At 44.1% G+C, this 16,772-nt stretch overlaps 1 protein-coding gene across 2 annotated transcripts; it reads left to right on the top strand.

The window, feature by feature from the left end:
• LOC134810451 (alpha/beta hydrolase domain-containing protein 17A-like) lies at positions 1-15,448 on the top strand. Of its 2 annotated transcripts, XM_063814546.1 has the most exons (4): positions 1-900; positions 12,422-12,567; positions 14,002-14,157; positions 15,011-15,448. In XM_063814546.1, exons 1-2 carry the CDS (start codon positions 155-157, stop codon positions 12,498-12,500), a joined length of 825 nt encoding a protein of 274 aa, XP_063670616.1. In that variant the 5' UTR covers positions 1-154; the 3' UTR covers positions 12,501-12,567; positions 14,002-14,157; positions 15,011-15,448. The 2 variants fall into 2 exon arrangements, with proteins under 2 accessions (XP_063670616.1, XP_063670610.1); XM_063814540.1 differs by lacking the exon at positions 12,422-12,567 and having other exon boundaries at positions 19-900.
• The last annotated feature ends 1,324 nt before the right edge of the window (positions 15,449-16,772 follow it).

Genomic DNA, 16,772 nt, shown 5'->3' with positions numbered 1-16,772 from the left:
TTCCGTCCGTGGGGGGAGCTGCGGCGGTGGCGGTGCAGGAGGCCGGGCAGGGGTGCGGAGGGACCGACGGACGCACGGGCGGGCGGCCGGGAGCCATGGAGCGCGGCCCTGGGGCCCGGGGGCACGGGCCGGGGTGGGCTTCCCACGGCACGACATGGAGACCTGTGGTTGCGAGGCTCCCTGGGGCTCGGCTTGGACCGCGATGGGGCTGGGCCCTGGCCTCCTAACGGGGCTGCTGTCTGGGGCGGTAGCTGGGGGGGCGCTCTCCCCACTGCCCGCGACTCGGAGCACCCCCACCCTCCCCTGCCGGGCCAGGCCGGGCGGCGTTGTTGGCGGGGGCCCCGGTGGAGGCCCGGCCCGGGCGGCGCCCGCCATGAACGGGCTGTCGCTGAGTGAGCTCTGCTGCCTCTTCTGCTGCCCGCCCTGCCCCGGCCGCATCGCTGCCAAGCTCGCCTTCCTGCCGCCGGAGGCCACCTACTCCCTGGTGCCTGAGCCCGAGCCGGGGCCTGGTGGGGCCGGGGCCGCCCCCTTGGGGACCCTGCGGGCCTCCTCGGGCGCACCCGGGCGCTGGAAGCTGCACCTGACGGAGCGTGCCGACTTCCAGTACAGCCAGCGCGAGCTGGACACCATCGAGGTCTTCCCCACCAAGAGCGCCCGCGGCAACCGCGTCTCCTGCATGTATGTTCGCTGCGTGCCTGGTGCCAGGTACACGGTCCTCTTCTCGCACGGCAATGCCGTGGACCTGGGCCAGATGAGCAGCTTCTACATTGGCCTGGGCTCCCGCCTCCACTGCAACATCTTCTCCTACGACTACTCCGGCTACGGTGCCAGCTCGGGCAGGCCTTCCGAGAGGAACCTCTATGCCGACATCGACGCCGCCTGGCAGGCCCTGCGCACCAGGTGAGGGCGACCCTGGGGGCAGCTCAGCCTGGGCACACCCAAGAGGGGACCAGGCGGGGGGCCGGGGGGCGGGCTTCCCTGGGAGGAAGGTGGGCGGCCCTGCAGGAGGGGAGCCACAGTGGATGCACAGGGCCAGAGAGCCGGACAGGCGAGCTTGGGTGTGCAGGTGCCGCCTCCACATGGCTAAGGTGTGGCCAGGCGGTCCTCGCACACCCTGGCCTGTGGAGCCAGGCTCCCTGGGAACCCCTGGCCTGAGGATGGGAAGGGGCTGAGCTTGTCACAGGGGTGTAGATGCCACCCGGCGGGAGGGAGTGGGTGGTGGTCTGGGGGTCTGTGCACGTGTGGCTGGGAGCCCATCGGCCGAGGCAGCACTTGGGGCCAAGTGAGGCGAGGCTGCGGCATCCAGGTCCGGAGGCCTGGCCCATGAGGCCCTGTGGCTGCGGAGCTTGGCCATCCTGGGGCAGGGCCTACAGGGTAAGGTGCAGACCCGCAGCACACATCCGAGGTCTGGGCCAGCCTCGATTCCAGATCCAGCCCTCCTAATCATCCACGTCCCCAGCCCTGCGCTTGCCTGGGCCCTTGACCGGTGTTTGAGCACCGCTCGGGCCAGTGCTGCTTTGGACGAGGAGACCCGGGTGGGCCTCTGGTGGCTTTTCCTGCTCGCCATCCACTGGGGCTGTCTCGTCCTGGCCCTGCCCAGCCCACTGGTCTGACCTGCTCCCGCAGGGACCAGGCACAGCTCCGAGAAGTCAGAGGCCCTAGAGAGGTGAGGTCGTCGTTGCCTTGGTGATATGCAGGCAGTCCCTGCAGTGGGCCTGGGAGCTGGTCCCCTGGCACCACCCTGGCTCTGGGGGCCTCCCAGCAGTGTGGGATGCTGACACCAATCACCACTTCATGCGACTTCCTTGGCCCCTCCTGTCTCTACTGCCTGGGCCACTGGCAGAGTCACACCCGTCATGGCCAGCTCTGAGCTCTGTCTGCTCGGCCATCTGTCCTGCTGCCACTTTGTCCTGCAGGAACCTAGGCCCAGAGCTGTGAGGGGGAGGCCAGAGCGTGCCCAGGGCCTCCACTGGGGATGTGTCCTGTTCGTTTGAGTGGTGACATCCAGGTGGCAGCTGGGGGCTCCTGCCTGTAGCAGGTGACAGGGCTGGGCTGGCTCAGCACACTACTGACCATGGCTGCCAGGGAGCAGGCCAGGGAGGCCGAGGCAGAGCTGGGGCCACAGGCACAAGCCAGGCAGCATCCTTTGGGGCATGGGTGAGTGGTGAGCTGTGGAGTGCTGCCAGGAGGCTGGGAAGCAGAGCCAAAAACTGACAGACAGTTAGTAATCATTGCAGATGTTTGCTGAACAATTGCAAGGTAGCAGGCACTATTCTACTTTTCACCTGTGTAATTCTGACTTATCCTCAAGATTTATCTTGAAATTTTCCAGAAAGCCTTCCTATACCATCCTTTCTCACCCTAACCTCTACCTCACCTCTCACACTAGGTTAGGTAGCCCTCTTTTTTAGTTTTACTGCACACTGGGTTTCCAGTGTTTTTAAATCTACTACTCTTTATTCTATTAGATCTTTTTATTTTTAATCTCCATGGCTAGGCTGTGAATTCCATGAGGGCAAAGACTATGAATATTGTCTTGTGTCATAGTCAAATGACCTCTCCTTTGCCCAGGGTGTGTTACATTCTTAATGTGTATTTCATGAAAGAATGGATGAATAAATGGTGTCTCCCACTAGACTGTGAGTTCCTCAGAGGCAGAAATTACACTTTTCCCATGTTTTCGTGACCCTGGTTCAATATATATGATTGATGAAAAAGAGCGTTTCAGCAATTACAGTTTTTGTTTGTTCGGTTTTTGTTTTTTGTTGTTTTGAGACAGGGTCTCGCTCTGTCTCCCAGGCTGGAGTGTAGTGGCACTATCTCAGCTCACTGCAACCTCTGCCTCCCGGATTCAAGTGATTCTTGTGTCTCAGCCTCTCAAGTAGCTGGGATTACAGACGCAAGCCACCATGCCTGGCTAATTTTTGTATTTTCAGTAGAGATGGGGTTTCGCCATGTTGGCCAGGCTGGTCTCTGACTCCTGACCTCAAGTGATCTGCCCTCCTTGGTCTCCCAAAGTTCTGGGATTACACTAAACTCATGGGAGGCAGAGAAGCAACAGCTAACAGAAGTGGGGAGGAGGCACTGTAACAATTACATTGAGGGCCATCTTTGTTTAACATCAGAAGATTACAGGATAAAATTATTTGTCATGTAGTGAGCCAGGGGTAGAAATCCTGTTTTAAAACTGATTTTCTGTGGCTTCAGCAAATCATAGAATTGTCAGAGCAATTACCCAAAGCTCCAGTGGAAAGGAAGAGTCAGTCTTGTTTGCATACTTGCCTGGCCTAGATCTTTTCATGATCTTTCTGCCACCATGTTGCTGAAGAAATCTTCACTCCCTTTGCCTGTGTGTGTTTGGGATGGAATTACTGAAATCCTTCCTGAATTCTGCTTACGTGAAATGTTACTCCATGTGGTTTTAATTCCATGAAGATATTTCCTCCAGTGTATGTGAGTTATATAGGTTGGGAATAACTAGAAAAAGAGATGACTGGGTTAGAAACAGGAAAGAAAAGGAAATAAAATGCAACAAAACAAAGCACAAAGCAGGCAGAACAGGCAGAGGTCCTGCAAAAGGGCTTTGGGCAATGGAGGGGAGTGCTGAGAGCCAGACGATGTCTGGACATGCATTAGAGGGGGCGAGTGCAGGTCTTTGGGGAATCTTCCTCTGTCCCTGTAGTCACACTGTCCATCAAAGGTGGCAGACAGGCCAGGCGCAGTGGCTCACGCCTGTAATCCCAGCACTTTGGGAGCCCAAGGCAGGCGGATCACCTGAGGTCAGGAGTTCGAGACCAGCCTGGCCAACATGGTGAAACCATGTCTCTACTAAAAATACAAAAATTAGCCAGGCATGGTGGTGCACGTCTGTAATCCCAGCTACTCGGGAGGCTGAGGTATGAGAATTGCTTGAACCCAAGAGCCGGAAGTTGCAGTAAGCTGAGATAGCGCCACTGCACTCCAGCCTGCGGGATAGAGTGAGACTCTGTCTCCAAAAAAAAAAAAAAATTGGGGGACAGACAGACCTTCACTCCATCAACTCAACCAGGAATCTTGTGGAGAAACCCCCTAAGAAGAAAAAAAAAAGCAAAGGAACATGTCTCTCAGTGGGTGTATTACCCATGAGGAACGAAAATGAATGTACGGGAGTCTGGTTGGAACAGACAGAAGGGGAGATCCTGAGAAGATTCTTCCAGCAAAAGATATTAACAGGAAATGGGCTTCAGAGAACCCAGTACATGAAGATGTGCAAAATGCCTTGTATAGCCTTTTTTAGTTTGCCTTTATTGCTGTATTGTAATAGATATTAAAATAGATATTTACGAATGTCTTCAGGGTGAGTCACAGCTCTTGTTTCCCAGCCCTCCCTTTCTCAAGTCTTCCATTCCTCCATTGCAAGTTTTCCAGCACAGATATTTTCAGAAGCTGGATTCCTGTATTGGGGAAGTTGTTCTGCACTTTAATCACTGACTTGTACCTACACAAGGGGAGAGGTTGTAACTCGGGGAGCTAATGTAAAGAGAAGCTGTACCATTCAACATATGTATATGAATGTTGTCATTTTTACTTTACATGCATTTATTTGCTTACAGAAAATTGCATAGTGCAGCAAATCTATAAAAAGTCAAGCTTTATTGTCAAGAAGCTTAGAGTGACCAAAGACAAAGGGAGACCCATAATATGCTCATTACTGCTTACACTTTTAACTCAAGCTAATCATATTCTTATGTTCGCCACATGTACACATTAAAGAAAATGTCAGTAATTACTGAAGAATTTAACATAATGAATCCATGTAAAAACAAGGTTTTAATTACAGCATTTACACAGGTTACAAACTCTAACATGCCTTTGTATAAGAGACAATCAGATCCATACATTTTGTTTTCTAAGCCATTTTGGGGAGAAAAAAAAAACAGCCCTTGATATTTGAGTCATGCGAATACTCTGGGGTTCCAAGATAGTACTCTGGCATTTTTCAACAAGGTCTTTTTCCTCACTATGGAGAAAGCGTCAGTCTCAGAGTTCACAGTGTGTAGTCACATCACTGAGAAATGTGCATGCATCTGACCTCACACCGGGATACTTCTCCCTGTGTGACCAGTTCCAAAGACGTCTTCTCAGTTTAGTTCCAGGACAAGCTAAAGTGAAATGTTGACTTTCAGTTTCATCAACTGCTGATGTTGACCACACTCCAACGATGGAAAGAGTTTGAGGTCATCAGCAGTTACTGGGCCAGGGAGCCTATTTTCCTCAGGAATCCAAGAGAATCAAACCCTCAGTATGGACCAAGAAGCAATATGGACTTATCTGATCTACAAGATGAAAAGTATTCAAAATTGGCTTTAAAAAATAGTCAATTTGGTTCTGGAAATAAATTGTGAGAATTTCTGTATCTATTTCTATTATCTTAAAAAGTAGGCAAATATCTAAGTGTTACTAATATTGAACATGTAGACTGATTCTGGACTCCCCACTCAGGCTGCATGTCAGAGATTTGCATAGAAAGTGAAGTCACTGGTTTCCTGAGAAATGTGGGCCCTGCAGAGGGCAGAGGAGTTCCCACAGCCCCACTCACAGGATCTCTTGCAGCTATTGTTAAATGGCACAGTCATCTTAACCATGGCAAGTGAATTCAAGGATTAAATTGTCTACTTTTGACTAAACTAACTTCACAAAAGGTTAAGTGGGTTAAAAAATTTCCTACAAAGAAATACCAAATTTAGATAATATGATAATTCAAGAACAATAAAATATCAGAGCTACATTTCTTCAATTAGTTGTATATACTCTTGTCAACCACGTAGCAAAGTTGAAAACAATGGCAAGGAGTCAGCCAAAAATTCTACATTATCATCAGGAAAGCATTTTGAAACATAGGTTATATCCATTGTCATCAATGTCAACTCACTCTAAGTGCATATTCTAACTCAAGATTTGAAGTTGATGATAGTATTCAGGAAACACGTACGATTTGATTACTCATGCTCAAAGCCATGTGTTATTGAACCAGCCACTTTACAAAATTTAATTAAACTTAATGATGAAAATTAAAAGTCTCTCTGAAAGATCTTATCAAAGAGCAAAAGACAAAAGCCACTTACTATTTGGGGAAATGTGTTCCTTATAATATGCAAGCTTATTTTCCCATCATTTTGATCAAAACAGAAGACAAAATATATGAAAACGTATAATAACAAGCTTAATAAATAAAACATGCAAAAATATGGTGTGTTACTTATTTTAACATGAATTTCTATGTATTTACAGTTATCTGAAACAAATATAAAATAGTTTGGATCCTTGTGATCGGTCACAAACTTAGAAAGCCTGCCCTTTACATGCAGCAAACTTTTAAAATTTTTGCATATAACAAACTTTTAACTGATTAAAGTAATGCCACTCTAGTTATTTATGAAATACATCAAAAAGGCCGGGCATAGTGGCTCACACCTGTAATCCCAGCACTTTGGAAGGCCGAGGCGGGCAGATCATGAGGTCAGGAGATGGAGACCTTCCTGGCCAACATGGTGAAACCCAGTCTCTACTAAAAAATACAAAAAATTAGCTAGGCATGGTGGTGGGCACCTGTAGCCCCAGCTACTCTGGAGGCTGAGGCAGGAGAATGGCGTGAACCCAGGAGGCGGAGCTTGCAGTGAATTGAGATCATGCCTCTGCACTCCAGCCTGGGCAACAGAGCAAGACTCCATCTCAGAAAAAAAAAAGAAAAAGAAAAAGAAATACATCACAAAGTAGATGGTATTTTATTTGGATTGATAGATTTATCATTTATAAATGCTTTTCTGTAGTATTCATTTTGTCCATAAAGCACAAAGATGCTAAATCATATACAAGTTCTTCCAGGTACTTGTCAAGTGAGTTGATTTTTGTTTTCTAACTATGTAGAAAGTTAAATTCATCAGTTGCTTTTCCAGACGGACCCATTTCAGGTCTCTTGACTACCATCACTTATGTGAGCAGAAGGATTCAGGGGATCCTTGGTGGACTGCTGAAGAATGAAGCATGTGCACCCACTTTACTTCTACACTTTGGCAGCTGTAGAACAGAGACAGTGGTGGTGCAGGATACATCCTTGTATCTGGGAATTAATTCCTTTCCGAGGTGTATACTACTTAGCTTTGTGACTAAAATCTACGGGCTTCAGTTTTCCTAGTCTTGCTAAATTGGAAACATGTTAATATCTATGATTGTAGCACATCACAAGTAAAGATAAATGAGAAAATGTATGCTTTGGCTGGGCATGGTGGCTCACGCCTCTAATCCCAGCACTTTGGGAGGCCGAGGCAGGTAGATCGTGAGGCCAAGAGATTGTGACCATTCTGGCCAACATGGTGAAACCCTGTCTCTACTGAAAGTACAAAAATTAGCTGGGTGTGGTGGCGGGTGCCTATAGTCCCAGCTACTTGGGAGGCTGAGGCAGGAGACTCACTTGAACCTGGGAGGCGGAGGTTGCAGTGAGCCAAGATCACGCCACTGCACTCCAGCCTGGCGACAGAGCGTCACTTCATCTCAAAAAAAGAAACCAAAAAAACAAAAAAACAAAAAAAAGGGACAATGTACGCTTTGTAAACTTTAAGTCTGGGAGATGGCTAACATTATGGGGGAAGACTTGGCCAAGACAGCCCAGAAACCACAAGGTGAATAATAGCACCCAGAACAGAAGGTCCACCATGAAGATAAGGACTTAATCTATCAGGAAGGATTAAATGTAACCGTCAAGAGTAGGCTTGATGGAGGAGGGTGAATGTGAATGGAGCCTTGAGCTACAGTGGGGTTTACAGCACAGGCAAATCCTGGTGACTGCATGCTAGATGAAAGGAATTGGACAAATGAACTAACTGAGGCAAGAGAGGTTGGGCATGTTCAAATTCGTATCTGTATTGCATAGATAGCTTAAGAATGAAGTAGAGCCAGAAAAAACATACTAGGCTCAGATTACGGAACATGTTTAATGCTAGGCTAAGAACTGTGTTCTATTATATATGCAAAGAGGATCCATGATCGCTTTTTGAGCAGAAAAATCACCCAAATTAATGTGATGTTTTAGGAAGATACTTGGGTAGCAATGTGGAAGAGGCACTGAAGCAAGCAGATTGAAGGCAGATGCTATGTATAAGACCGTAAAGCTTTTGCACTGGATTTGATCAGTTGCAATGAAGGCTTGAGTTTGGATGGCGGTCTTGGGAAAGTTCAAAAAAAAAAAAAAGGAGAGGAGGGGTCATAACTGAAAGCCATTTTATCATGACTAAGAAGTCAAACATGTTAATAACCTCAAGAGATATTGGAACAAGCAGAAAATATTCCTCTTTTGTGCATCCATACTTTTATTAAGAAAAGCTTAATGGAGCTTGAGATATTTATAGAAAAGGCCAGTACCATGAGGAAGGAGATGTGTTCCTAGAACACGTTTAAGATGATAGTGTTCTTTAATTTTAAAATATGATGGAGGATAGTTTTCGAATTTTGTGTCGCAGTTTTTGCAAAGTTACTGAAGTTTCCAAATTCTAAAACCACACGGTAGTCTGCCAGCTACACATGGAGCAAATAACCTGCCCTGATGCTCCTCACTTGTAATCCAGCCAGCAAGCCCTGTCTCTCCATTCCCAAGGCTGTGTTCACAGACAGCATTGACCAAAACCAGCCAGTTCCCCCCAAACCCCTGCTGCACAGTATCTGACAGATATCAGTGATGGCTTATCTTCACTTGTCTTTCAACCCCTCTTTATTCTCTACCCCTCTTTATGCACCCCAAAACTGCCAATATCTCTATGAATAGCATGACTCTGGCTTTCCTGGGCTTGAACTTCCATGTGGATTTGGCTGACGGAGATCAATGTAAGGTGATGGGATGCTCAGAAGACAGAGAGTTGGGGGTAATTTTCTCCCACTCCTTTTCTGCAGTGGGAACTGCAGTGATGGCAACAGTATTCTCTCCATGAAAACACTCCCTGCCTCCTGCTATGGTTTCAATATTTGTGTCCCTCCAAAATTCATGTTGAAACTTCATCCTCAGTGTGACAGGATTAAGATGTGAGGCCTTGAGGAGGTGATTATATACCCTTATAACAGCACTCTAGGGGACTAGCTAGATCCTGTTTGCTTTTATATTCCTTCTGCAATGTGAGGACACAGCAAGAGTTGCCATCTTGGAAGCAGAAAGCAACCCTCTCCAGCCCCCAGATCTGCTGGCACCTTGATCTTGGACCCACAACTGTGAGAAATATGTTTTTCTCAATAGACTACATAGCCTCCATGTCCATGTTCTGTTAATGCAGAACAAACAGATTAAGACATCCCACAGTTCGGGCATTGACCAGTGCCCTCTTTGCCCACCTTTGCTGCTGGTAGCCTGTCTTGCAGACACCCAGTGGCTTGACAGAAGGGGAGGTGGCTTCCTGGAGGTTCTCACACAGTGCGAGCTGAGAGATGGCATGCTGCAGGCCTGGAGCACTCCTCTCCAGCATGCAGAATGACTGTGGAGCAATGACCAATGTATGACTCTGTCTCTTGTGTGACCATGTGCTCCAGTTTTCCCAGGACATAATAATAATAATTTCTAACAAAATTATTAACAACAACCCCTTTCACCGTCAAAAGTGACCTGACTTAGATAACTGAATTGTAAGTTCACTCCACCTTTTCCACAAAGCCAGAATACTAGAACACACGGTCAGAAAACACAAGGGTGAAATTGGGTATGACCTCCCTCAGTCTTACACTGATGGGATCTGTATTTTTCATTCTTAATTCCTTATACTCAGTGTGTTGTGAAGTCCTAGGGCCAAGGGAAGAATTTTGCATCAAGAAACATAGTCCTGGTTTCGTTCAATGAGAACCTGAGATTGTTCTATAATCATGTTGGGCTTTTCATGTTACGAGATAGAGAATTCCTATTTTGAACTGGCATTTTACAGTGCCGAAAGGATGTTGGAGTGTTTGTATACAATGGGAGCAAAGAAGATTACATCTAGAACATGGGCAATTTACTGCGGCTCCTTAATTCACTAGTGTCCAAAGATAATGGTTAGTGGGAAACTGTAGCTGTAAAGGATTTGCAGTCTATTGGAATGAAAATTTTGGTCATACTACTAGTTTAAAATTTCTGATAGGGAAAGGTGTTGGTAGAAGGTAAAGGGAGCATTGATAGGTGATTTGAAAAAATGAAAAAGAGGAGCTGACTATCAACATAGAACATAGACCAACAGCAGAGGCAGAACCTATATCAACTATTGTTTACTTGTGCTGATTAATGCCTTCCTTCCCTTTATCATGCTGCCTGATCTGAAGAGTACTGGTGGAACTAACATTACAACCTAGGTTCCAGGTAGGGGTATGACTGAGTTGATACCAGCCCACCACCATACAGTGGCAGGTGCCCTTTGTAAGTAAGGAGGATAGTAAATGTTATCCTCCTTACTCTACCATTGCACTGCTAAGTAGGCTTTTATTTTGCTGTATTTGCCACCTTTAAAATTTATCCTTCGCATCGTAGTCATAACAAGTGAGGTAATTAATGAGGCTTCCTTACCTTCACTATCTTTCTTCACCTTTGACATGGTAAAGTTTATTATTTCTATGTTATTGGGGCATATGACATTTCCAGCCTATTCTGTAACCCTAATCCACATTTGGTTTCAGTCTACAGTAAAATACATTCAATACTTACAACTTTTTTTTTTTTTTGCTGTATTTTACCAAAGCATCTTCCTTTAATTGGTTGTTATTGTTTTCCTTCCTTCTGTAACCAAATGTATTGCCCTTTTTCTCCACATACCCATGTTTTTGTTCTCTCAAAAACATTAACGAAAATATTTTTTCCTGAATTCTTGCTTGATAAAAACCGCAACAAATTGTAATATATCATGTCTACATAGTAAGACTAGCTTGGCTGCACATAAAAATCCTTGGTTGGCATTGAGAATCTTGTTGGTCTTCCCTCATGACCATCCAGCTTCAGTACAGCTAGGGGAGCCAGGACAGCCTTCTTCATTTCTCCTGTGAGTGACTTATTCTTTTTTTCTGGCTGCCCAATAGATACCTTATTTTTTTTAAGTCCAATACCTTCATTAAGATGTGGTTCACTTTTTGCCTGTCATGAATGGATATACCTTGCTTCTGATGTGCCCTTTTGAAAGGTAGATTCAAGTCTTCATGCATTGCACAGAAGTGTTCTTGAATTAGAATTCTGAAGTATTCGTTCTGTCTCTTTTGGTTTCTTCTTTGGATGTTCCAGTAATGTATGTGTTCAATCCATTTGTCGGTCTTCCATAGTTCTCATTTTCTCTGTAATACTTGAGTTTTGCTTTTCAGATGTTTGCTTAGATAATTTTTGTATAAATGGGTATCTATTTCCTTTTATTTTTGTAATATACTACTAAATGGTTTGGGTTTTCCTAGATAACTACAGAGGTTCAGAGAGAGAATTAAGACAACCTTCTGGGCCTCACACCAGAATGGCTCTTTCCTACTGGGCTGTCACAGAGACAGACTGCTTCCTGCAAGTATGGCTCCTCTGGTGATTCTCTGTGTGGTTGAATCTCCCTTGTTCCTCCCTTGAACAAAACTGGGTCCAGGAGGGGACTTTTTCTGGTAGACTGTGTACCCTGGTTCCCACTCCTGTGGTTAAAAAAAAGGGGTATAAGTTTTGAACATGGAAGTGAACTCCCAAATTTTCAGGGAGTACATTTTGTTGGTGTTTTCTGAGATTATCAGCCATTGGCCTCACTACCTCCATACTTCATTTACTCCCATGTGGCTTGTGCCTGATTCCAACTAGATTTAGTCATCTCTACATATGTTTTGAAATCTTTGGATTCTAACTTTTTCTAGTTTCACTAAGGATATATTTGGTTCTTTTTTTCTCCATTTTCCTTGTTGCTTTTTTATGTGTTCTGGAATAATATGAGGAAAAATGCTGACTTTTACAGCCTGTGTATACAACTACCTCTACAGAAAATTTTAAGATATATATTAGTTCTTTATATTCACACAATAACTTTGCAAATAGTCCTAGTGTACAAAGCTTATTCTGATATCTTGCTGTGTTTTTAAACAAACATATATACATATATGCTGTGATAGTTGATGTTGAGTGTCAACCTGATTGGATTGAAGGATGCAAAGTATTGTTCCTGGGCATGTCTGTGAGGGTGTTGCCAAAGGAGATTAACATTTAAGTCAGTGGATTGGGAGAGGCAGACCCTCCTTCTATCTGGGTGGGCACCATCTAATCAGCTGTCAGCACAGCTAGAATAAAGCAGGCAGAAGAAGATGGAAGAACAGACTTGCTGAGTCTTCTGGCTTTCATCTTTCTCCTGTGCTGGAAGCATCCTGGTCTCGAACATCAGACTCCAAGTTCTTCAGCTTTTAGGCTCTTGGACTTACACCAGTGATTTTTCAGGGGCTCTCGGGCCTTTGGCCACAGACTGAAGACTGCATTGTTTACTTCCCAACTTTCGAGGTTTTGGGACTCAGACTGATGCACCACCGGCTTCCTTGCTCCTCAACGTGCAGATGGCCTATCATGGGAATTTATCTTGTAATCATGTGAGTTGATTCTCTTTAATAAACCCCCTTTTATATGTACATCTATTCTATCAGTTCTATCCCTCTAGAGAACCCTGACTAATACACATGCATACACATATGTGGTCATGCAGACATGTATACATGCATGCACACATATGTGACCACATGAACATGCATACACATATGTGATCTTTGCCATTGTGGATGGCTAGGATGATTTTTCTCAGGAAAGGTATCTGTGTTATTAGAAAAATAGCCCTGGTTCTCATCCTAAAGTCATAAAAATCAGGAGGTAACTCAGTAAAAGAAGACACACACACACACACACACATGATGTTATATGTATAAGTGATTTAATATTTTATATATATAATCAAATCCTTGAAATTGCCCTTTGTATTAATCAGGGTTCTTTATAGAAACAGAATCAAGAGTATGTGTGTGCGTGTGCGCGCATGTGTGTGTGTGTGTATATATATACACATATATATTTAATACGTGTGTGTGTGTGTATATATATATATAGACAGAGAGAGAGGGAAAGAAGGAGAGACACGGAGTTTATTATAAGAAATTGGCTCATGTGATTATGGGGGCTGAAAGTCTCACGATCTGCCATCTGCAGCTGGAGACCCAGGAAAGGCAGTGATGTAGTTGAGAGAACCAAAGTGTCGATGGTATAAGACCCAGTCAAGAACAGCACAGGGGGCTGATGTGTCAGCTCAAGCAGTTAGGCAGAGGGTGAAGTCACCCTTCCTGTGCTTTCTGTTCTATTCGGGTCTCAGTGAATCGGATAATGCCCACTCACACGGTGGAGGGCCACCTGCTTTACTCAGTCTGCTGATTCAAACGCTAATCTCATACAGAAACAGCCTCACAGGCATAACCAGGACCCATGTTTAGTCTGGGCACCTCATGTCTAAGTGAATTTGACACAAAAATTATCCATCATACCCAGAGTTCTTAATCAAAGTTTCAATGACTGAGGCCAGTCCTGGGCCGCTAATGTTCGTCCAATATTGCGTCTAGTTTTACCATCCCTTCCGTTTGCCAGAAATAGAAACAGAAAATGTTCTACATGTTTGCACCACCAAATAATGAATAAGCAATCAAATGCCATTTTGATTATTAACCCTCTAGCTTTTACAAAACACAAAACTTGCACAAATAAAGATACTACTGGAAGCCAAGGAACCTAGAGACACATGTAAATTCTCTTTATATCTGCTCGATGCGTAAAGTATTCCTATTTAAGAGTAAATTTCCTCTTGTTTCAGTGAAAGATATTTTTAACTGATATTTTTACCTTCAGCAAACACATAAACGGTGAAAGTTATCCCAAACATTGCCATTTTCAATTTCCAAAGGAGCTTATGCTAATTTCAGAGGCATCTCTATGGTTTATATGTATATTTAATATATAAGGCAGGTCCTACTATCTCTATTTTACAGAAGAAGAAACTGAAGTTGGAAAGATCAACAAGCTTACCTGAAGTCACAGGGCGGGAGAGTAAAGGAGCAGAATTTTCAACCTAAGTTTATATGATTCTAAAATTTTCCACTACCATGCTACTAAAAGAAATTACTCAACTAGTTCTTCCTGTTCAGGTAAGTCAGTTCAGACTTTGCTAATTCTGAATAAAGGGGACAGAAGTTATGATGCTGTAACTATTTGACATAGACTGTGTTAGATTAGAGATGAGAGGCAAAAATCTGACCCTAGTATATTTGCTTTCATTGATTCCAATGTCATCTTTAGGTTTTTGTATATTTCTTTCTGATTTTAACATATGATCCTTTATTTTCTTCTTACTTTCCTCCCTTCCTCCTCTCTCTGTCAAATTGTTTTCCTCTTCCTCCTCTTTTAAAAATTCTCAAAATTTGACTATAAATTGCTTTTTCTTCTTTGCTCCTTTTCACAACTCTTTCATTGCCACAAGGCATTCAGGTAGAAAAAAAGGCCAAGGTAGTCTGCAGTGTGCTAGCTATTTACCCAATTGACCCACCATATCTTTTACATAAGCAAATAAATTAACAAGTTATGTAAATAATTTATATTCAAATATTCAGAAGTGTCTTAGACATGTTTAATATGCTACCAGTAAAATCCTTTTAGGAGGAGACCACATGCAGCTTTAGAATAGAAAATAGAAGAAAGGAAAAAAATAAACAAATGAAGGTTTTTCTCTGCAGTCTTTATGCAAGCAACGACTTATTTCTTCAACTCTCCCCTTTGTGGCTATCACTCAAAGAAAATAAAGAAGAAAAGCTACTGGCTTTCTAGTTTAAATCACAGTCTCATTATTCTGTAGGTGAATGGGGAGGGGGATTGGAATCGTAGGTCCGAGTGGGCAGTAACTTGAAGTCAATGGAGATATATACATAACAGAAGCACAATCACGATCCAGCAGTTCTGGAGCTGGTAACTTTTTCTGCCTTTTTCTAAATGTCCAATAATAAGGTTCTAATGGAGACTGAAGATCCATCACCTGCTCCACATCTCCAGGGGGCCCATGTGTGCATCGCAGTGCAGATCATACATGCTTCTTTCCCCTCCCATGGCAAGGGGAATACTGGATGATGACAACTCACATGTGTAACCCAAGGGCTTTGCTTGGGTTTGCAAGGACTAGTGCACAATACATTCCTTGAGTGTTATAATAACATTAAGTCAATGCACGAATTATAATCCCTATTTCACAAGTACAAAAACACATTCAAAGAAATTAAATTCCTTGCTCACCAAACAGTTATTGACAAAAATTACAATATTTATGTTTCTTTTGAAAAATATTATAAAGATTCTCAAATTGTTTAACCAATCATATTATCCGTATTTGTCTCTTCTCAAGCTGCTAATAAAGACATACCCAAGACTGGGACATTTAAAAAGGAAAAAGGTTTAATTGACTCACATTTCGGCATGGCTGTGGAGGCCTCAGGAAACTTACAATCATGGCAGAAGGGGAAGCAAATATGTCCTTCTTCACATGGCGGCAGCAAAGAGAGGTGGCAAAAAGGAGGGAAAAGCCCCTTATAAAACCATCAGATCTCATGAAAACTCACTGACTATCAGGAGAACAGCATGGAGGTAACTGCTCCCATGATAAAATCACCTTCCACCAGGTCCCTCCCATGTCAGGTGGGGATTATGGGAACTACAGCTCAAGATGAGATTTGGGTGGAGACGTAGCCAAACATATCGTTATCTTGATAAGATATTGCTTTGGATTGAATTGTGTCCCTGCAAAAATCTTATGCATAAAAGTTCTGATCCCTGATGTGACTGTTTTTGAAGGCAGGCAGGGCCTTTAGTAGGCACTTAAGGTCAAATTAGGTCATATGGGTGGGACCTCAGTCTACTAGGACTGGTGGCTTTATACTGAAAGAAAGAGACAGATGTCTCTCCCCTCGACCTCACATGTATAAAGGCCACATAAGGAAAAAGCAGCCCAAGCCGGTAAGAGGCCCCAACAGACGCCAAACCCTTCCAGCTTCATGATCTTGGACTTCACTGCCCCCAAAACTGTAACAGAATGAAATTCTGCTGCTTATGCCATCCAGTCTGTGGCATTTAGTTATGCCAGCCTGCACTGGCTAATGCAGATATTCAGAATCAAATGAGTCATCCCAAGCAATTTCTCAGTATATACAGCACAGATTTCACCTTCTAAACTCACCCTTGTCTTCGACTTTTTTTTTTTTTTTTTTTTTTTTTTGAGATGGAGTCTCACTCTATCGCCCAGGCTGGAGTGCAGTGGCGCGATCTCGGCTCACTGCAAGCTCCGCCTCCCGGCTTCACACCATTCTCCTGCCTGAGCGTCCCGAGTAGCTGGGACTACAGGCGCCCGCCACCACGCCTGACTAGTTTTTTTTTTTTTTTAATATTTATATTTTTAGTAGAGATGGGGTTTCACCGTGTTAGCCAGGATGGTCTCAATCTGCTGACCTCGTGATCCGCCCGCCTCGGCCTCCCAAAGTGCTGGGACTACAGGCATGAGCCACCAGGCCTGGCCAGTTTTTCTTAATTATTAAATAATCTTTCATTGATTTAAGAAATATTTTCATATGGTTCCTATTCAGGCCCAGGCATTGTTTTTTTGTGCTGCAGACAATGTGTTAATAAAAGCTGTCCAGTCTTGTTAGTACATCATGATATTTATATTTGACAAATCCTCTACTTAGATATGTATCACCTCCATAATTTTTTGGAACACATAAAT

The sequence above is a fragment of the Pan troglodytes genome, chromosome 1 (assembly GCF_028858775.2).
Source record: "Pan troglodytes isolate AG18354 chromosome 1, NHGRI_mPanTro3-v2.0_pri, whole genome shotgun sequence".
Lineage (NCBI taxonomy): Eukaryota > Metazoa > Chordata > Mammalia > Primates > Hominidae > Pan > Pan troglodytes.
The sequence above is the reverse complement of the archived record's forward strand: the minus strand, read 5'-3'. Positions and strand labels throughout refer to the sequence as shown.